Source organism: Parambassis ranga, chromosome 14, assembly GCF_900634625.1.
Source record: "Parambassis ranga chromosome 14, fParRan2.1, whole genome shotgun sequence".
Lineage (NCBI taxonomy): Eukaryota > Metazoa > Chordata > Actinopteri > Ambassidae > Parambassis > Parambassis ranga.
The window spans coordinates 19,710,553-19,732,738 of NC_041034.1; the positions used below are offsets into that span (position 1 = coordinate 19,710,553).

General features: G+C 42.4%; 1 protein-coding gene across 4 annotated transcripts in view; it reads left to right on the top strand.

Moving 5' to 3' along the window:
* Window positions 1-22,186, top strand: part of robo3 (roundabout, axon guidance receptor, homolog 3 (Drosophila)) — a 71,945-nt gene that overhangs the window by 26,867 nt on the left and 22,892 nt on the right. For 2 of the 4 annotated variants that reach the window (XM_028420930.1, XM_028420931.1), the window contains exons 3-8: window positions 8,908-9,065; window positions 9,611-9,731; window positions 10,505-10,643; window positions 11,926-12,053; window positions 13,796-13,807; window positions 19,882-20,006. In XM_028420930.1, the coding sequence (XP_028276731.1) occupies window positions 8,908-9,065; window positions 9,611-9,731; window positions 10,505-10,643; window positions 11,926-12,053; window positions 13,796-13,807; window positions 19,882-20,006 (683 nt within the window). The remainder of the gene's footprint in view (window positions 1-8,907; window positions 9,066-9,610; window positions 9,732-10,504; window positions 10,644-11,925; window positions 12,054-13,795; window positions 13,808-19,881; window positions 20,007-22,186) is intronic. The other 2 variants (XM_028420932.1, XM_028420933.1) reach the window with 1 other exon arrangement.

Below are 22,186 nucleotides of genomic sequence, written 5' to 3' on the forward strand. Positions count from 1 at the left end.
ATTTTTTTTGCTTTATCCTTAGAAACAAGGTTGTCAGCTCAGACAATATGTATGTCAATAACAATGTCTGTGATAGGCCAATATCATCCAATAATATTGGCAGGATCTCTATAATAGAATTTATGACAAATCAATCTGACATATCCATCTTTATTCATCATCAAACATACATTTTCAGACAGATTCCTCAAACCAATAAATATGCAGCGTCATTAAAATGATAGATTTGACATGAGCTGAACAATAATCAGCCATTCACCTTGAGTGTACTCCATCTAACACGGCTTTCCTCTCAGAGGTCATGGTCCTTCTCTGTATATCATCACTTCCTGTGAAGACAGGGAGGAATAAGCCTTAACTATAGCTTTTTGATAATGTAATATTATTGATCCATGCAGGGGAAATAGTTTTTTTTTTCTCTTTGCTGCAGGTGAGAGGTTACAGGTCAGGGTCAGCTACATGATAGCGTCTCAGAGTAAGGAAACAAATCACTGCCTTGCCCAAGGTTATTTCAGCACTATCCAATCTGAAGGATGTCCCTCTTGCTGCTAGTACTATTACTTCCTTGAGCCAGGGAGCTGCAGTGTTAGCTTAATTCTCAGGGAATTACAGAGTCCATACTCCGCTGAGTTTGGTCTGTGAGTCGTCGGGGGTCGGTGGAATCGTGTGTATCCCTCCAGGAATTGCAGCGATAAAGCACGTAGATGAAAAAATTGGCAGAAAAACCTGCGAACACACACATAGAAAACCAACACAACATGCCAGGGGAGGTTTGCGGTGGATTAACCTCAAGGTTGCTGGGTGGATGAGCACAGCCAGAGCAGCAGCTCTTGCACAGAATTGGGATGGGAACCTGCTGCTGAGCCACACATAGGTGAACGCTCCCCATACTAGGAGATTGGAAGGATTTACACTCAAATGAGGACGGTTTGTGTGTGTATGATTGTACAACTATGTTTGTGTTTACAGTAGACTGGTTTTATTCGTGTCTGTGCACAAACATGGAGCCTTTTCTTTAGCCTTTGGTGAATGGGAGGGGTTGGGTGGAGTAAAGAGGGGGGCTTCACTGTGAGAAGATTTTCTGCCAAGTTGTTTTTTAATACGGGCCCCCTCTTGACTCGAAATATGGCTATTTCAATCAGACGGATCTGGCATGCCTCGGGCTTGTTCTGCTCTGTTTGAGTGTGATGGGGAGGGAAAGAAGGGAGGAGGAGACAGTGAAGATCCAGCAGGAGAGATGGGAGGTTAGCTAAGACCTTTAATAGCTCTCAAATGCACAGTGAGATGCACAACACCCAATTGGTTTCATATTCCTTTTTTATCTAAAATGTGAATTATTTGAATTAATTTTAAGTTAGAAAAAATTAACTTAATTAGTAGCATGTTAATAGCTGTAGCCTCGCTCCATTAAGGTGAGCTTCACAGTGTGGAAGTCAGGATGGCACACAGGCTTGTTAACTGCAGGCTCGATGCTAGGTACAGCAGTTTGTCTGCTAAAGATAAAGCATGCTCAAACTAGGTCCATGTCTGAATGTAGACATCTTTTTCTGCATTATATTCTGCCTTTCACTGTGCATGTCACTGTTAAAATGGAAATTTTGTCAGTGAGCTTAAAGCGGGGTCTTTCAGCATTAAACTTTAATCTAGCATTTTACTGTTGGAGGCAGCATGATGGAATCTGTGTATCATACAGGATCACACATAATTGCACAACCAGTGTGAGACTCTCAACAGGGCTTACATAATTTTTTACCACACACACTGTATCAAATGCACTTCTATGTACAGCATGAACTGGCTTAAACACATAAGCTCTTCATCACATGACCGCGGCTAACAAAGTACCACCAAGTTGGCCTGATCATACACACACACACACACACACACACACACACACACACTGAACCCCATCACATGGGTTTTGTTTGTCCCTGTAGTGTCTGTGCGCGATAATGAGCGCCTCCTCACTGATGCATGTGGACCCTACAGTCATATCAGCTCCCCACGTCTCCGCTGCCACCCCACACTCCTCCATTCATCCTTATCCCCCCCTTCCTCCTTTCCAACATGTCTTGATGTGACAACACACTGTGGCGGGACCCCAGCCTGGGCATTTATGAGTGCTTAAAAAGCTGTGAAACATCACACCTTAACAGATAGCTTCATCTGTTTTTTTTTTTCTGTGCAGCCCCTAAGAAGGTGGGTGGGGTGGGCGACGGGTGCTTTCTCACATTTTATCACTTAATTCAATTTCGTGTCGTATTTTACATGATAACACATTTTACAGCATCGTAAACAGATTCAGAGTGTGACATGAATATTGAATTCATTTTCCGGGGCTCGTCTGACGATTATGTTGTAAGAAGAGGTTTATCTATGCTAATAATGGGCTTATAATCTGCTTGTAATGCATCACGGTGACTTGTGGATTTCATTTGGCTGTTATCTGGGCCCAGTGGCTAATAATTGCTTTTCCAGAGGTTTTTGCTGAGAAATGCCAGGGCTCTCATGTGATGTTAATTTGTACTGCCAGAGATTTTCTGTCAACTTCTAGGCCAGGATCAATTTGGCATTTCGCTTCAGCACTCCATCAAACTGATTGTTGGAATTGTTTTCATTTTAATGGCTGATCTCTTCACTAATCACACAGAAAGAAAAAAAAAGAATCCGAACATTTACTTCGACCTTTACGGTCTCATTTTTGGCAAATAAGCATGGAAATAATTTTTCATGCTCTTGTCAGCTAGTGGGACCAGCTGCTTTTTGATTGTCAGCCCAGGTCTGCATGCAGCTTGGTGGGAGGGCTCGGAGCGAGGGGTGAGGACGGGGCAGCTGCTGTGGCTGCTAAATGGACTCTGCTGACGGGGACTAAGCCATGCTAACGGCAGCTTAAATGGCCACGGCATCCGACACGCTAAGGGGACAGGAGAAAATGGAGTTAATTTGAAGGGAAAAATGTATCAGACATTGATGAACAGGTTGTGTGCTTGGCGAGGGAAGGTGACCCTTCTGGACTCGTAGAAGGAGTAATTGAAATGCCCTCTCACTGTGCTTCCCATTCATTTAACTTTAGCGCTCGCCTCCTGGCCTTATGAGCATTTCCAGAAAGCCAAACCGTGTTATTGTCATTTACTCAAGGCCATAAAACAGTCCCAGCAAATGACAGCACCGGGAAGAAAATGGAATTACATTTTAAACCATTTATTTAGTAGTGGGGACATTTTAGGTCAGCTGTCAGACAGTGTTGATAAAGAAATGCTAAAGGCTCCCTCACTGTGTGTGTGTGCTGAAGCACTCCAGGACCATAACAATCTCCAGTCGGCCTGTATATTGCAGTGAGTTGTTCATATTGGATGCACACAGGGTTTTGCTGCTACAGCTGCCGTGCAGTCTATCTGCGCGAGTGTCTGTGTTTGTCTAGGGTGGGATGGGGAGGAGGTGGGCGCTTAGTGGCAGCACGGACATCTGTCTCCAACTGTTGGATCCCCGCCTCCCCCTTCCATCCTCCCATCAGCACAGAAGACACACACACACACACACACACACACACTAATATCCTGTGTGGGCCGTTTCATCATGGTGTAATGGTTGATAGGGATCGGAGGGGGTCCACTCCGGATAATGAGAGTGGCTGATAGAAGGTGTAAGGGGCCCCAGTTGGGCCCAAGGGCCTGGACAGATATTGCCTTGAGGAACCAGCTACACCTATAAAGAGAACAGAGAATATGCGTGTGTCTAAGCAGGAATAATAAAGAGATAAGGAGGATGTTGTGCAAAAGAGCAAAAAACATTGTGTGTGTGCCTTTGCGTGTGTGTTCAGACTAGAGCAGATTGCTTCATGTCAGGACGAAGATCTAAGCTGATGGATTGACAGATGACCAGCTCAATCCCTCACAACAGAGCTAGAACCTGAGGATGCTTTCCTCCACCCCACTCCCCTCCCTACCACCCCACTCTCTGCTTTGCCAGCCAAGGGACTATCCGTCATTCTCCCTCTGCCATCTGAATAGTTATTCTTGGGAGGGGTGGGGAGGCTGCTGTCACACACATGCAGTCCTTGGAACATTAACAACAGCGATAAAGCCATTTAATTAAAAGTGAGCCAAAGCTCGCCCCAAAGGTGTTTTTTATGTTCAATTAAGTGCTAAAATGATGCCCTGATATACAGCAGGGCCCTGATACTTTGCACATGTGGTAAATCAGAGACATCCAGGGGCCACAGATAGATATTCTCCCATACAATTACACACAAGGGCAGATTAGCTACTCTGGTAGTTAACATTTTTAAATGATTTTGCCTAATTTGCAAATCCATCATGCTGATAAATGCAGCAGAACATGCAGATGGGTGCGATTTGTTTTTGTGTAAAGATACAGGCTGACAGCAGTGTGACTGATTGTGTGTAGGAGTGGGTGCTGTATGTTAATCTGTGTCACAGTATCGATCTATATGTAATAGAAATGTCATTATCTTTTAATCCGGTAGTTGTTTTCCCACATTTATAAGTCTGGAAGGAATTTTAAACCAGTGCTGGTGTTTCATTGGGGTTCATCCTCTGGGAAACATGAATGTACCACGTACCAAATTTAGTGTGTAATCAAATCAAAAACAGTAGTATTCATCTTATATTTAAATGTATAAATATTAAGGTGTAAGTATAAGGTGCATAATGCTTTGTAGCTGGACTACAGGTGGGTTATTTAAAAATCCCAAATCCTGGGTCATAGGTTAGGAAGGGTAGGTGTAATATTGGGTAAAAACATGACCACATGTGTATGGGTTGGAAATGTTGTCGGCAATTTTTATTTTGAGAGCTTCAGCTGTAATAACAAACCTTAAGTAGGTAGTAGTAGGTAACAACACATGTCTAACATCATAATGCAATGATGCAAAATTTACTATAACCCAGAACTGAAAATATACAAGCTTGTGGCTTTAATCACCAATATGATTGAGTTGACTGAGTTGGGCCTTTTTTGCTGTTGTTTTATTGAAATAACACAAAATAACTTTTTTTTAATCTGATTGGTCATAGCTGTGTGTTTCCAAGTGTGTGAACCATGTGTATATCAGTGGTAATGTTCAAGTCTTCTGGTCTGTTTTTTCAGATACACACTGATCTCTGTACCGTATGTGTGTGTGTTACTGTGTGTCTGTACTCTGATTAAAGCTCTCCCGTTCTGGCCCAGTGGTGGGGATTACTCTGGCTTTGTTGAAGGGGGTTTGGAAAAGAGGTCAAAGTGCACCCGCTTAATATGGGCCCCCAAGGGCCCCATGGGTAATTGCCAGTGCCTAATAAACTTCTAGAAGACCCTCTTTTCGCTCTGATTTGGTGAGTGAGAAGGGGGCAGAATGAGAAAGATCAGGGGCCCCTGGAGCCATGATTTGGGAATGGTGTGTGACAGGTCATCGCAGCGGTCCTTTAACCCCGCAGCATGGTAATTCAGACCTGGGGTGCAGTCAGCTGTCCTATTTCCTTCCTCTCTCTGCGTGACAGGACAGGTTCCTGAACAATTTAGTCGGGTTTTTGTATTTTGCTGTGAATAGTGATTTGGGAGAATAGTTGGCAGCAGGTACTGAGAAGGTCAGGGGTGTGGTCTGGCATATCATTGCTGGATCGGAAGGGCCAATGGGATTCAGAGTGTCTCAAAATGCCCCGTGGCGAAGTAATTGACTATCAGGATACAGGTCTAACTGGAGCCATAATTTCATCTCTCTAAGAGACCCAGATACAAGTATAGCATAGTAGCTTTAGATCCAACAGAAAATTGTGTATTTTTACAGGACAACTTGAAGCACTGGCTCTGTTAGCTAATGAGGAAATGAAAAATATCCTTAAACACCGATGTGCCCGTCTCCCATGACCTTGATTACAAAGAAAACAGGCTGATTTATCCCCTCACACACCACCCACACTCACATTCAAAGAGGACGCCACGCTATCTTGACAAGAAGAGAAATGAGCCTTCGCGGCGTAAAGCCTGACACCGAGATACCGTGAACTTACCACACATACACCAGTATCTCAGATAAGGTAATGTCCTCAGAAGTCTGAGCATAAATACGGATGGACGCATAGATATAAGGATGGTGATGATAATGGTAATATCCTGGGGCTTTCTTGGCCTGTCATGAGAGGAGATGCGTCATTAATCAGATGAGGCAGTGACCCCTCCCTTGCTGGCCTGTGACATTACAGCGACATTGCTGCTGCTTGTGTCCAAAAAAACACATGCTCACATGTACTGTATTGATAAGTGTATCAACCCTGATGACAACATATGCATATGTTGCCACTGTTTCCAACTAAAACTGCAAAAGCAAATCATATATACTCCAGGCTTGTAAGTGTGTGTGTATTTCTTTGAAATCCTTTTTTCTATTAAATCTCGGGGGCAAATGAGAACCAGCATTCTGAAGACACATTTCAAAGGGACAACATACTGAATCCAATACATGGCCAAAAAACTGGGCGTTCCAGGTATATTGGTCTGCCCCCCTTCAGGCCTGGATTGGATTGGAATAAGAAATAGAACATCCACCTTAAGAAGAAGTGCTATTTACGTAACCTGGAGGGGCCTGTAGAAATGAAATCATCTGTCTTTGTAGCTAAGGTGAAATTCAGACTCTTTTTAATTAACACTTAGACACATGGTGTCAACGACTATGAGATCTCTGCTTAAAGAAATCAGACTACAACTCATTTTCATGTTCTTTAATGTGGCAGCCTTGTTGGGTTACCTGGAGTGCTTCCTTTATTTGTGTCCCACTTCAAGGCCTGTACCTTTCACGGGACATGGTCTGAAGAGGTGTACTCTTCATAGAGCTGGAAGGTTATACCAACTAGTTATATACCAGAAAGTCTGGCCTATGGAAGACTTCTTGTTTATCACAATGTGTTCCTATTTTTACCCATTGACCTGGAATTTACTCTTATTAGAGTCACAATTGTGGAGAGTCGAACCCCATCCATCCATCATCTGAACCCGCTCTGTCCTGCAGTGCAGGGTCACGGGGGGCTGGAGCCTATCCCAGCTATCTACGGGTGAGAGGCGGGGTACACCCTGGACAGGTCACCCGTCCATCACAGGGCTAGAGTCCAACCATTATCAGTCAATCAAGGGATCCACCTGTTGCATTCATCACTATCAGCATGTAAAAAATGTCTGGAGAGTCTTGGTGTGACACAATGTGTTTAAAAATGTGTTAAAAATATGCATGTAAACATAAAGATTTATAAAACCACCCTCAAGTGGCCATTCAAGAAAATGCAATTTTTTGGCACTTCATATTGACACAGATGATGCTGTTAACATGATGATTACAGCCTGAAAAAGAGAAACATGTCTTATATTACAAAATGAGCGCTTATATGTTAAATGTATTATTATTATTTCATTTGCTTGTCTGCATTCATTCTTTCAAGCTTCACAAATGCGGGCATTATGTAACAGAAAAGACAAAGCTTTAATATCTGTTTTCCCCCAAACATCTGTCAGTGTTGTTAGACACAGGGCCTGTGTTGATGTACTTGACAGCTTTTTTAGTAGCAATGTTCAAAAGTCTGTGAAGAGCTGTCGGTGTAAATTAGGATGCCGGTTTTTGACATGACTTTTTTTCTTCCCGTCTAAAAGGCACTTCTGCGGAGTCAGAATAGGCTTGTGTCAAGACTTGGGTGAAATGTTGCTATATTGATATCATCAGCAATATCTATAATATATGCAAATGAAGCAAACCATCCTTTTGCATCAATTAATCATCCCACAGCTCCTTGAAGTTCAGTTCTCACATCTATCCATAGCTTCAAAGAGAAACTTTATGGAATATTTGTGGGTGGATATTTAATATCCTCTAAATGGAGTTTTAGAGGAGCTCCAGCTGGATTTTTCTCAATAAATCTTGAAAGGAATTTGCTTTTCAAATCATTTGGGACGGCTTTCTGACATGCTGCATTGTTTTATCCTCTTTGTAAACCTCTGGAGAGGCTTAGGCCGGACTGGTAGCCTGCAGGCCTGTGTGGCTTTGGCCTCTCACTGGTACACAGGAGTTGTCAGTACATCATCCCACACTGCAAAACCCATCCTCCACATGTGTAATCTGAGACGTCACATAGCTCTAGAGACCAAAATGGGGGGAAAAGAAAAAGCCTGATGCCTTCAGGTAACAGCCGAAAGATGTTGAAATGAGGCTCCAAGACCTGAAGACACATCTCTAATGTTTTATGAATGGACTCCAGGAAAGCAGAAGAGGGGGAACTCTTTTTTTTAAATTCTGTGGTTTCCTGCAGTTGATATAGTTAAATTATGTCATGTTTGAATGGTGATTTTATTTTTGAATGTGGTGTGTGTCTGTGTGTGTATGGATCACGTTGAATAATTCATCTGCTTTGTGTGTGTGCTACAAGAGCCTTTATTATTGATGTGGTATGGAGGCGCACACATGACATCAAGTCAATGAAGACCTCAGGGATAAGCTCATGCACACCATGTCAGATTCAGTACGTTATTGCATTGTGCTATTCAGCTCAGTCTAACAGTGAGAGAAAGGGATCTACAATAATATGTCATCTGTATTACATTAAATACAAAAGTGCATGCTCCATGGGGAGGCGAATTACATTTTTGTTTTTTCAAAAATGGAAAATAAAATATTTGTAACACACGCAGCTGATGGTGCTCTGTGCTGTCACAGAGGTGCAAGTGTGTTTTGAGGTTAAGTATGTAGAATATATAGTATATAGCTATCGGCCCAAATATGTGGGAAGTAAACATCTGATCCCTGTATTTTGTTTTTGACCCGGCTGTATTTTTGAAGGACAAATGTCTCTGTAAAAGATGTGGCATCATCAACATAGAGCTTTACATTCATTCTAACCATGTCTCTCCTCCTTCCCTATTTTTCCTTAGTTTTGAGAGATGATTTCCGTCAGACTCCCAGTGATGTTGTGGTGGCAGCTGGGGAGCCGGCCGTCATGGAATGCATCCCCCCGAGAGGCCACCCCGAGCCCACCATCTCCTGGAAGAGAAACAACATCCGGGTCAACGATCGAGACGAAAGGATCACTGTAAGTTCGCCTTAGGTTTGAAAGAAAGTAAAATGAATGATTCCACCAACCAGTCAGACTTACTTGTATTCTTATTGATGAAAGCACTGTGCTTTGATTATTGACGAGAGGTCCTTAATTGGAAATCCATCTTCTATTGAGTTGCACTGATTGTTGTTTAATTGAATCCTTCAAGCATCAGACCAAAGCCACCTTCTACAAATAAGTAGCACACACTTGGTATTTGCAAGCATGTGTACACACTGTGATGAAATGAGGAATCAATGCAGCATCCTATTACAAACTGAGCAGTGGAAGATGTTTCTATGGCGATTGGCCTGCAGCTAGAGCCATTGTCAAACTATGCAAGGACCAGCAGGGGAGCCATCTGTCATGACACACACTGAAAATGATTGAATGGCTTCTCTCTTGACTAACATGCTTCAATATCCTGTTTCCAATCTCCTTCCATTTATCTTCCTCCTCCTCCACTTACCTTCTCATCTGTTTCCTCCTCCTCCTCCTCCTCCTCCTCCTCCTCCTCACCCTCTCACCCTCATTTTCAGATCCGAGGAGGAAAGCTGATGATTTCAAACACGAGAAAAAGCGATGCCGGCATGTATGTGTGCGTCGGAACCAACATGGTCGGAGAGAAAGACAGCGATCCTGCTGAACTGGTGGTATTCGGTGAGTCACCGTGGTCTGTTTTCTGCCACTCTCTTTTGTTGGTACAGAAGATGAATCTTTCTCCCAGCTGCCCTTTGCTCCCCTCTCCTAACCCCTCTTCTCCTCCTCGTCTTTTTCATTCTCCGCTCTGCTCTCAGCGGAGCAGCATTCTGAAAGTGTGTATTGATCCTGGGAAACAGATTGAATTGATATTTTCTTCTCCAGATGTTGCTCCTTCTGCACATCACGGTGTAGCAGTAACCCCCCCGAGTGCGTTACGCCTAATTTATGGATCCTGAAAATCCCGACATATACCCTAATATTTCATATTACTGCCATCTGCAAAGTTGGCAAGATAATAGCCACTGCACATCTGCGTCAAATTTTTCTATCCATCTATTTACTGGCCTTTATTGCGAGCAGCCCAGACACCCCTCTCCTCTGCAGCTTTATATAGCTTCACCTGGAGGATTCTCTCACTGGTAATACTTTTAAAACAGATTATGATCATGATAAGAGCTCACGGTGCATGCTTGTCTCTCTGGGCATAATACTCTCTGGTGTATTGATTCTCCCACCCACAGTGTTATTTTTCGGGGCTATAACTGTTAGATGGAAAGTCTCACTCCTGAGAGATTCAGTATTGCTAATAGATATTGGTTCAGTGTTGCTTAATTTCGGCCGGCGTGTCTGTTTCTCCATTACTCAACGACAGCATGATAAATTGCTTACAAACTGTAATTATGAAGTGGCAATACAAGCAGTTTAAATCCCTTTCCCCTGTCCAATTTCAGAGAGGCCTGTGTTTACAAAGCAGCCAGTAAACCAGGTGGTGCTGGCAGACGACATGGTGGACTTCTTCTGCGAGGTGCACGGAGACCCGACTCCGACTGTCCGCTGGCGGAGAGAGGAGGGGGAGCTGCCTCGGGGCAGGTATGATGGAAGAATCACTCACACAGTTTCTGCTTATGCTGCACAGTCTGATATAACTACACCTACAATGAATGCTGTGTACCACTGAAAATTGAGTTTTGGCACCAATACTGAGTTTTTGTTAGTAACATTTATATATTAGCGAATGTTGTCAATGCACATTGACATACTAACAAACCAAGCCCAACAGATACTAGATATTTTGGATGATTTTTGGGGGGGATAATATATTCCAATATCGATATCAATCTATTACCTAATTACTTTATGTACGAGCAACAAACTAAACAGTATGCCATAAATACATCTGTTAGTTGTGGTGGTAACTCTGCTGGATGTTTTGTAGACATGCTGAGAGTTACCATGGAAGTGAATTGTATTTTCATGTTTAAACCAGCCTGTGATGGGCTGATTGGCCGATGATGTTGACAGACAGATGTATTAGTAGCTGCAGTTGAGTTGATACATGGCTTTCTAAAAAAAGATGTTACAAATTGGTGCTGACACTGTACGCCGATGAGGTTGTATCTGTATAGGTAACAATATGACCAGAAATATATCGGCCTGACTTCAGTGCCAGGTGCTATCTATATATCTGGTATCAGGCAGCGTATCTGTCATTTCGTTAATAATCTAACAGCTTGAGTGCAACTGATTTCCTCTCAATTGTGAAGAATATTGTGAGAAAAACAAATGCAGTGACTGATTGAAAAGATTATTTTCTGTGTGTAGATGAATTGCCGCTGTTATGTTAATCATCGCAAAACAAACATTTTTCTTTGGAGATAAGAGACAATCTTATCTTTCAGTTGTGCGATGAACAGTAAATGCAAACAAACGAATGCTCCTGTGGAGGGTGTAATGAAGTGAGCGTAATAATAATATGTAAACATGCAAAACAAAACTGAATGCAGAGACATGAACAGAGTTATTTCTGTCAGCGTTGTGTTATGTTTGCACCAGGTTACTGTGAGAGTTCCTCTGCTCTTGCTCTTGTTTTGATGATGTGATTGGATGAAACTCTAACGATCCCTCAGGGGAAATAAGGTAAATGATTCCCTTGGTGTCAGCAGGCCTGCACAGCGTTGGGCATATAGTTTCTATGTGAACACATCGGCTGTTTGTTCATAAACTTTGACTAAAGTGTTTGTTGATATATATATATAAAAAAGTCTGTAGCTAAAACGGAAGAAAAACAGCTTTGTTCCTGGTCTGCACTCACATCATTGAAATTCACCACAATCAGTTTTCAGAGTGCATTTCCTATGACTGTCTTTTACAGGTTTGAGATCCGCAGTGACAACAGTCTACGTCTGACCCAGGTGCGAGCTGAGGATGAGGGCACGTTCACCTGCGTGTCAGAAAACAGCGTGGGCAAAGCAGAGGCATCTGGTACTCTGCAAGTGCACGGTAAGACACGGCCTACACACCTTCACTCAGACGTGTGTGTAAGACATACTTCAGTCAGGTTTTATCTGAGTTTTCAGCTTGTGTTCTCTTTGCTGACACTCCATCAGCACTCACCGACATGCCAGCTGCCTGCACAGTTCTTGTTAAAATCTTCATCTAATACAGCAAAACCAACCACAAATAGCTGTTCTTTTAGCACCTAATTTAATTTTTGTGACTAAAGGTTTTCCTTATTTTTCAATTTAATGTACTCAGAGCCTGCTGATGTGGTTGGGATTGAAGGCTTTTAAAAATAGCACACATTGTCAAAAACTTTGAGCTTTGCAGTAGCCACTGAATGCATTATGCAGTTATTAGAAACCTTGATATTTCATCACTTTTCTTGATATGTCAGGACGTAAAAAATCACCCAAATTATTTCATTTGAACTAAAAATATTCTGTCAAAAACAAAAAATTCTGCATTCGTTATTGCAACTTTAAGACTGATTACCTCATATTTGACCAGCAGGCACATGACAAAAATCTAGCAAATAATTGGCTGACCTGCAGGTTTTCTGCAGCTGATCTGCAGTCATGTGGAAAAAAAAGTTGGAAGAGGCTGTTCAATTGCAAATTGTTAAATATTTATAGCACATAGCATCCATGTATTTTTTTCCCAACATTGGTTAACACGTGTATACATTTTAAACAATATGTACATGCTAATTTTAGTTTATTTACATATTTAAAACAGTAAATATAGTGTTATACTGTCGCTGCTTAGTATTGAGAGGGTTGATGCTGCTTACACTTCTTTATTTCAGTGGAGTGCTGACTGTCAGACTATTTAGTTTGTTACACAAACTGGATAACAACACGTATTTGCACAGATGGACAGATTTGTTATGATGTGTCACAGAATGCCCACTTCTCACCTACCAGCATGCCGTCTCCTTTCATTGTGTTTGTTTTAAGGCTTTCCAAGGATTTAAGAATGTGTTCAACGTTATCTTCAGATGTCTTTTATGTTTGTTGGACAATCAGACAAAAAAACTCTGAATGTAAAATAAAAGCCAGGCATGCATTGAGAATGGCTAAAACTCTGTGTATTATGCTACTGAAACTAAAAGAGAGAAAGTGGATTTTGTCCTTTCAAGCCTCGACTCTTCATCCCTCTGGAGAGAGAGCCGAGATCAAAAAGCAGTAAAATTGCATTAGAATAAAGTCAGTCCCTTGAAGAGCGGCACTCGTGCGAGAAATCTGTCATTTATGATGATAAAAGGGAATATTTAGAGTTTTACTCTTTAACCGTGCGGTGAGTGGGCCCCTCCGGTCTGCACTGACACTTCTGACATGTGTCAACAACACACGCATAATGTCTACATAGACAAGAAGTATTTGTCAGTGTAGGAAAAAACACACACATTAACTAATACACTTTAATAAAGACAGCAGCAGCAGCAGCTGTTAGGCAAATGGAAATTGATTGTGGGCTGGTATAGGCAGCTGTGCTATAAGGGGTATTAAAAACACACACAGGAAGATGGCCGTGTATTGTACAAAGCCACAGATCAATCACAACATTCATATGTCTTGTTTGCCCCATTGTTGCTTCCTGTTCACATTCAGTGTCACTTATCAATTGTGAATGGCGTTGTGGTGCTCTAAAGTTTCACATATTTCATTCAATTCATCATCATCTCATTCATTTTCCCCCTTTTTTCTGTTCCACTTTCCTCTTTCCATGTCACTCCATCACAGTCGGCCCCTCCTGTAAGTATTCCATTTCATCTCATCTTTGCATGAGTGTGTGTCTGTGACAGATGAGTGATACCAACATGATAGTTCAAAGTTGTTAAAAAAAGTGTACCTGTGAAAACCGCTATAATTTGCCTTCCATTGCTGTGAAGAACAGGCTTAGATTATTACAGCCTTCTCTATATTAGGGCACAAGCTCTTACTCTTTGTGAAGCCATATGCTGTCAATCACACTTGACACTCTGACATCTGAATATTTTCTCTGGAAGAAAAAAAGTCACTTTTAACTGAAGACAAACATGTAATCAAGGAAAAGAGCTCTATGTGTGTTTGACGGGAATCAGCTGTTAAATTACAGTAGTTATTATCAGAGTGCTTCTAGAACAGTTTAGGTACCACTACAAAGGGATGCAATTTCCTAAGGTGCTCGCTGCTTTAAAGGTTGACATCACTTTGGCTTTTTTTCCCCTCCCCATCACTTCACATGTGTGTGGGCAGAGAGGGATGGAATAACCATTTTGAGCAATGACACGCTGGCAGAGGCATCAGCATCAGATGTATGTCCATTAGGGAAGCAGACATGTGGATAGGCCTCTCCTATTATAGCTAATTCATCTATTTTGTGAGGCAGCTGGAGTTTGGTGAAATTACATGACAACAAAGGAGTTATCGGATTGGTTTGTGTCAAAGATTTTTTTTAGTACGGAGAACTTGTTTTTGTTGTTGTAGTGGATTTACATCAGTGATCACTGAAGCCTGAACCGTCAAAGAGTAATCTGCTAAGAAAACACTAAGAAAACGCTAAGAAATTCACACAGCTAGTTATCAATGATTTATATATGACACCTAGGAAGAATGAATGCCTTCCTCTCAAGACTGTCCCAGGAGATAAAGGCAGACACGAATGGTCATAAAACATCCTGATACACCCCGAAAAAGACACCTCACACTCTCCGAGTCCCCTCACCTGGTTTGGTGTGCACGTGTTATTGTGGAACGGCAGCAGAAGTAGATGCTATGAGGCTGTGACATTCCTTCCTTTTAGGGAAGCAAATCATATTGTAGAAGGGGCTGGAGGTGTTGCCATGGTAACCTAAACCATGAGTGTTTTGGTAGCCTGAAGGTCCAACTCTGCCATCCCTCTTGTCCTGATTGTGGTAGCTTTGCACAGCCAGGAACTCTAACCAAATCTCCATATATGACCAGATGGGTATGACAATATTCTTAGGATCTGTTTTTAAAAAGTTGATTTCCCACCATTAATTGAAATGTACAGGTTGACACCGGCTACTTTCTTGGCATCATCAAGCAAAAGACAAAAAGCTAATCCTTTAAGCTGACTGCCTGCTACATGAAATGCACCACCCTGGCAGACGTTAAGCAGATGGAATTTGATGTGTGTCTTGAAAAAAGTCTGTATGGAACCTGACTGGAGTCAGTCCCATCTGTAAATGTGCATGTAGCCTTAGGGAAAGAGAAGAAACAGAGACGAGCAAGGAAGAAAAACAACTGCACCCTTTCTTCCCCACACATTTTGATAAGTAATGAGGTGCTTTACATATTATGTATATACAGAGAAGAGGTAAGATGACCTTTTCTTTTGAATTGTATGCAATTAAATTTCTGTGCCACTGTAGGAATGGCCTGAGGGTGCTTTAACTTTATAAAAGTGCTGCTTTTATAACTTATTCTGCCTCTTTTTATACCCTGATGGTGGAGAAATAGGCGAGACTGCTGGGAGCTACACTCCAAATTAAATACAGCAACAAGAATAAAACAAAAGCACAGTCCAGCTCTAATACATTACGCCCAGGAAATAACCACCTCCTCAATCATCATTTCAGAATGGAAACAGTCTGTGAGAGAGAGAGAGAGAGAGGGGGGGGGTGTTAGTATATGAAAGGCTGCAGCAGCATGAGTGTGTGTTTACTCTAGCGTACGCTGTCTGCATCAGCGTGGGACTGTGACAGCTGCCTGTCACATCTAACCCCCCGAGGAGCTCCTGCTAGGAGTGTGTGTGCTTGTGTACCCCCCCCCCCTCCCCCCACGTGTGATAGCTTCAGTATGTTCGTGCAAATCATATGTCACAAGTGTGTGAGTGGAAAAAGGGGGTTGGGGGGTAAGATGCTTTGGTTGTAAAGCACTTTGTGATTGAGCAGCACAACGTGCTCATACAAACAGTGGAACAAATCGCACACTCTGATCTGCGTGAGTGGGAGCGCAGTATGTGGTGAACAGCTGAGACGGTCTGTTGCATACTTTAGTTTGGATGAGGAGCTTTCATTGATGATGTTGCCTTACTAAACCCAAGTAAAGCCCGGATCAACAACCAGACATGTATGGTAATACTGGAGTTCAGGATTTACTGGCTAGATAAGTAGATTTTGTTCTAGGGAATGAAACTATGGTTCCTGTCTTCTTATAAATGATGTTGGCTCTGGGACATTAGCATGTACGACCCTCTAGTAGAAATATTTTCTACACTTTAGGTTTTAATTTTTACAAATGCATTTATGCATAATTTAAACCGTTTCCACGTCACATAGAGATAACATGACTACTTCCTTTAGTGTTATTTGTCCTTGCTGTGCGTTGAGTCTGCCTTATTTTGAATCTGCATCTGTTTAGGTGTTAGGTGGGATGTATTGCCAGTCTTTTGCAGGGTTAACATAGAGAGACAAACAACACATGGAGTCCTACAAACAATTTTTAAGTCTCCAATTCAACCTAACATGAAGGTCCTTGGAGTGGGAGGAGGCCGGAGTACCTAAAGAAAACCCACACAGGCATGGGGAGAACGTGTTAACTCTACACAGAGAGGCCCCAGCCTGATTCAAATCAGGCACCTTGCTGCTATGAGGTGGGAAATGAACTTCTTATATACTGCATAGCCCAAACCTGAGCAAACTATGGCCTGTCAGCCAGAACCAGCCCTGTGTCCTTGTTATGCAGCCCACAGACCTCTCCAGGGCTTTTGGCCATTGACAGATGGGATAGGCTCCAGCCAGTCCATGGGATTAAGAATGGATGGATGGGTTGAAACAAGTAACTTTAATGAACCTGCCTGCTCATTCTCCAAAATTCTAAACCCAGAGGTGCTGAAGATTCTAGTCTTGGATCAGAGTACAATTACAAGCCTCATGATCTGGGAGACTTACTGAAACTACTTGTACCTGGGTCGGCATGCAGACGGAGCCTCTTTTAGACATGCAACCCTTTCTTTTAATGTGACGACAAATAATGAGCATGTCAGTCTGGATAAGGGCCCTGCTCACTTTTCCATGAGTCATCTGCAATCTTACTAGGTCATGTCTGCTATAAGCTGGGACTTAACATACCAAATTGATCAACACACATACAATATACAACATAATGTTTTTTTTTTCAAATTTAAATCCATATAAATCCCGGTCTTCTCCTTTAACTTTAAATGCAGTCTTTGCTGCTCATCATATGACACATTCAAAGAGACTAAGCACTTTGCACTCAGACCAGACTCCCCTCCTTGAGTCTGACAGTTCTTATCGTAAAAAGCTGTGGAAATGTAACTTGCAGCATCTCATCTATTTTTGCCTCCCTCTTGGCATGTCCGCCTGTGTTCTCCTACTCTGGCAATATCCAGCGTATAAAAGAAATCTCCAGGCTCCTATCTGGACTGTTTCATTCTTTATTTAGCCGTTTACCTCCTTGACACTGCCTCCTGCAGATCCAGTTATGGGTTCCTTAAAATTTAAAAAAATTAAGGTGCCACTCTGGCTGATAAGCACAGTTTAGTTTTTTTTGGTTTTTTTTAAGAGCAAGCTGTCATACAAAAAAGCTAAATTAGCGTACAAGTGATGTGCTGTGCAAACAGCTTCCATGTGACACCTAGGCATTGTTTGCAGATTCCTGTCATGTATATTTCAGCGCCTCTGCTCCGTTCCATATCCCCATCCCATGTGAGGATGCTAATGTTTCTCTCTGCCCTAAATCTAAGGCTCAGTGTCGCGCCGTGTGCACCCATTATTGCTAATTATTTATTACAGCCTCAGGCAGTGTGCCGGCTTGCCTCCTCAAATCAAACATTGTTATCCTCCAGACAGAGCAGCACCGCACACCAAAAATGGTATTTTAATAGCCTGAATATTCGGAGCTGTCGCCGTATTTGGGTCAAAGTTACGACGCATACGAGAAAGCTGTTCAGGTGTTGACAAGTTTTTTTTGTTAAATAGCCTGCTTAACATGGCGTCCCTACATTGTCTTCACTGTGTGCTTGTGATATGTGTGAGTGCACAATCCTGGAGATGCATTACATAAGGAGTGGGTATTACACAGCATTTCTTTAATATTTCAGGCCTTGCATCAGACTTGACAGGAAGTCTGTCCTGGAGGTAGCAGCGGAGGTTCTGTAGAACACATGCAAAACAGCAGCTGACCTTTAGGGTTCTAGGGAAAGAGAGGTGTTTAGGGGGGGTGGGTGGGTATGTTTGATGTCAGGACATGACCCTGACCATCCCATGCAGGAACCCCCCGCTTGCTGTCGTTTATCCTGTGTTTGACACGTGGACACCCTCCTGCTGTGGGGTAAAGACATTTGGACATGTGCATATGCAGCATGAAATAAAGCTTACACATCCGTATCTTACTTTTTATTATCCTCAGTTTCTTGGCAGCAGGCAGAGGAAGTTGTTCTCTCGTCACTTTCTGTATTACTGTTTTTTTTTTGTACCTTGCCTTTGTGCTCTGTAGGAAGCATCTCCTCCTCTTCCTTCTCCTCCTCCCTTTCTTTCTCTGTATCTCCCTCAATGCTAATGGAAAGCAGAATAAAAGCCAAGCAGGAGATCAGGTGGGAAGATGAGAAATCAATTAGGACTGGTGGAGGGCATCATTATGCATTCACACCTCCCCTCTGTGGAGGATGGCCTGTCACTTTGCTACAGAATCAATAGAAATCAAAGAGGTGTGTGTGTGTGTGTGTGTGTGTGTGTGTGTGTGTGTGTGTGGATAAGGAGTGGCTGCAGAGAGAAAGTGGGACCATTTATTTTCTCCCCTCCTGCCCTCCATCTGTGTTCAAAGACATCTGATTAGCCTGATGCTTGGGATCAGAAAGGTGACCCACAAACCTGGATTTAGGCTTCTGTGGGGTCTGAGCTGGCCTTTCTGATAGGCTCTACACCACAACATTAAATTGACTGCACAGTCTGTAAGTTCATCAATAAGCATAGCAGCGGTAGCAGATGTTATAGCTACATTTTTGTGCACAGCTACACATAATAAACAGTGGCTTTGTATCTCAATGAGAATACATAAATAGTGATGCACTGTTCAAATGTTAATATCAAATATCCAGCCACAAAAATACCTGGATGGGTGTCAAGTAATGGGGCTGATTCATGGGGCCAATCTGTTTGTTTCAGTTCTATGTTTGCTTCATCAATGATATCAGGCCTGTAATTACTGCTAAAGGATTTGTTATGTACTGTGAATAGAAAACCATCTGAACTCATTTCTACTGTATTTTATTACAAATAAAACACCATAAAATTAAAAGAAAGGACAAGATTTCTGAATATTTCTCTTCTCGTCACCTGTCAATCAAAGTGCATACACACTTAATTATTCAGAATTGTATGCATATATATCATTTAAGCAAGTCAGCAACATGTTTAATGTTTGTATTTTTGCTGTGTAGTGGGACATTTTACATGCAGGTCTATGAGGGTTGACTCACTTCAGAGGCCAGGCTCAAGTGGGCACTAGAGGAACTGGAGGAAATTGGCTTCATTTCTCAACCCCATGGTTGTCGTTTGTGTTAGCATTTCCATGCATGAGTGACGCCGATGGTGCAGCTTGGGCTTTATCAGAACTTCTTATTTTATAATGTGTCACTTGGAATACCTTAAAATTGTGTTTGATTATAATAAGGTTAAACAAGGAGGCAACAGAGCGTCAGGTTGAGTTAAATAATCTATGCAGAGATTTGTTCTGCTCCTTACAGGTGTGTGCACATGTGTGTTACTATGGTGTCATAAATGATCACTGTACTAATCTCAGTACATGCAAGAACATCACATCACATAAGGTTTTGAACTGTATTCTCTGTATTGCAGTGCCTCCTCAGATCGTTGTTCGTCCGAGGGACCAGATCACAGCTCCGGGACGCACAGTGACTTTCCTCTGCGGCACCAAAGGAAACCCTCCACCGGCCGTCTTCTGGCAGAAAGAAGGCAGCCAGGTAAGAAAAGTCCTATAATATGTGTAAAAGTGAAACACGTTCTCCCTGCCAGGCATCCATCAGGGTCTCAGGGTCAATTTGCACCTGACAGAATGGGGGGATTACAGCACCGGTTCTGAGTGGCAGGGTGGGTTAACGGGCTAAGCGCAGGTTATGGAATGAGATGATTTTACAAATGAGGCACATCATGGCTGCTCCATACGATTATATAGCAGCTGTCACATGGTGAGTGAGTTAGCCATAGAACTAAACCACACAAAGATGTCTTTTGTTATCTGTCTTTTTGGCTGCAGAATAATGTTGGCGCAGTGTAGTAGGTACACCTAGCTAATGCTACCCTCCTTTACTAATCAGCATGGACAAAATAATAGAAACATAATTTTGTGGTGTGGCAACAAAAAAATGCACACTACTGTCTAAATCCAAAGCTGGCACTGCGATGCTGGCTCAGCAGAACCAGAGGCGGTTCCACCTCCATGCTTTTCACAAAGAACAGTGAGTGTACATGTGCCCAGGATCTGTCGTTTATATTCACTGTCTATGCAAAACACTACGCCGTGCATTCCTGTAGTGTCACATTGCAGCTATGCAGATGAATTTTTGTCCATCTACTTAGAGACAACGTGCAATGTTAAGGTGATTAAAGTACCATGAGTTGAATACAAAAATGTGTGTTGCAAAGGAAGAAAAAACACAAAAAATAAAGGTTTAACATTCTTTATCTCTAGGAGAGGAAAATCTGTGTATGTCAGACCACAGGAGTCTTTAAGGGACAAAGTGATCCAGCTCCGTTCTTTCTAAAACATTGCTGAAAGCTGAACATGATCTTTCAGAATGTTACCTGCAGTTTGAAGCAAACACATTCGCAGCTTTCAATTAAAGAATGGAGGCTGCTCTAAGACAATGTCGGGGCGTCTGAGGCGCCTAGTTTATGTGCTGTTGCCACTAGTTGGTTGGCTTTTGAGCAACAGGCAATGAGGAGACGTGGTGAAAGCAAGGACATGATGATGTCCTGGCTTTTCTTGTTTTATAGCAGGATTTAGAGCACTGATCACAAGGTTGGCAGTTCAAGACGCGTGTGCATGAAATGCCATCTCTAGCAGTGTCACTTTAATAAACACCGACAAGATCTACCAAGATCTTCCTCGTTTATGCTAGTTCCTTTTCATGCTGCTCTGATATATGTGCTTTATAGAAGCCCTGCATCTCTTCTCACTGTCATGTCATCCTTTCCTTTTATCATCCTTTGCTGTAGTTCAGTGCCAGAGTGACACACATGCACACACACCTCACTTTCCCATCATCCACACAGGCTATTATTCACCAAAGCGTGAGTCTGCACAGGCCTGTATGTCTACATAAGTGTGTGTGTATGTGTGTGAGAAAGAGGAGCGTATGATAAGCACTGCAGCCTGTTGGAATGCACTGAAAAGCCTGATGAGAGCGCGTGGGTGCCTGTAGCATGGCTCCCAGGTACAGATTAGAGGGTGGTGAGGGGAGGAGGGTGAGATTGGAGGAGGAATGGAGAATGTGTGTGTGTGTGTGTGAGAGGGAGAATAAGTGTGGAGGAGAGAGATAAGGGAGGAAGCATGGAGGAAGAGGAAGTATGTGGGTAGCATGATGGGTATTCAGTGAGATATCAAGAGAATACACAGGTTTACACAAGTGAGAAATTAGAGAGGGATAGAAGTTTGTGATTGTATCATAAAGGAAAGGGATTCTTTATACTAGGCTTTTTGTGGCTTTTATTTCTGCTGTCGTCCGGAAGCAAACTCATCTAATGGCGTCGATGTAATCCTTGTAAAGCTGGCACCAATTATTCCTGATTTTTTGTTTTTTTTTGGATATAGACACTGAAGGGAAAAAACTAAAATAATTTAAAAATATATACCAAACCAGTAGAAGTAGTAAATCTGTCATTTGGCCTTCATGGTCAGGCACAGCTCTGGCTTTTCTCCCATCATTACACCACATTCAAAGACCTATGCGTCTTTATTTTCAACTGACCTAAACTTTGATCTAAAGGAAACTGTCTCATTCATGGATGAATACTGTGCACGGCTGCAAACTTTCCTAATAAAGCTGTGAGTGGGGCAGTTTATATCCGGCATTCACATGATGTTCTTTGTGTTGTTGCTTCAATGACCTTGTCATTCATTCAGTGTCTGACCTGTTCGGGT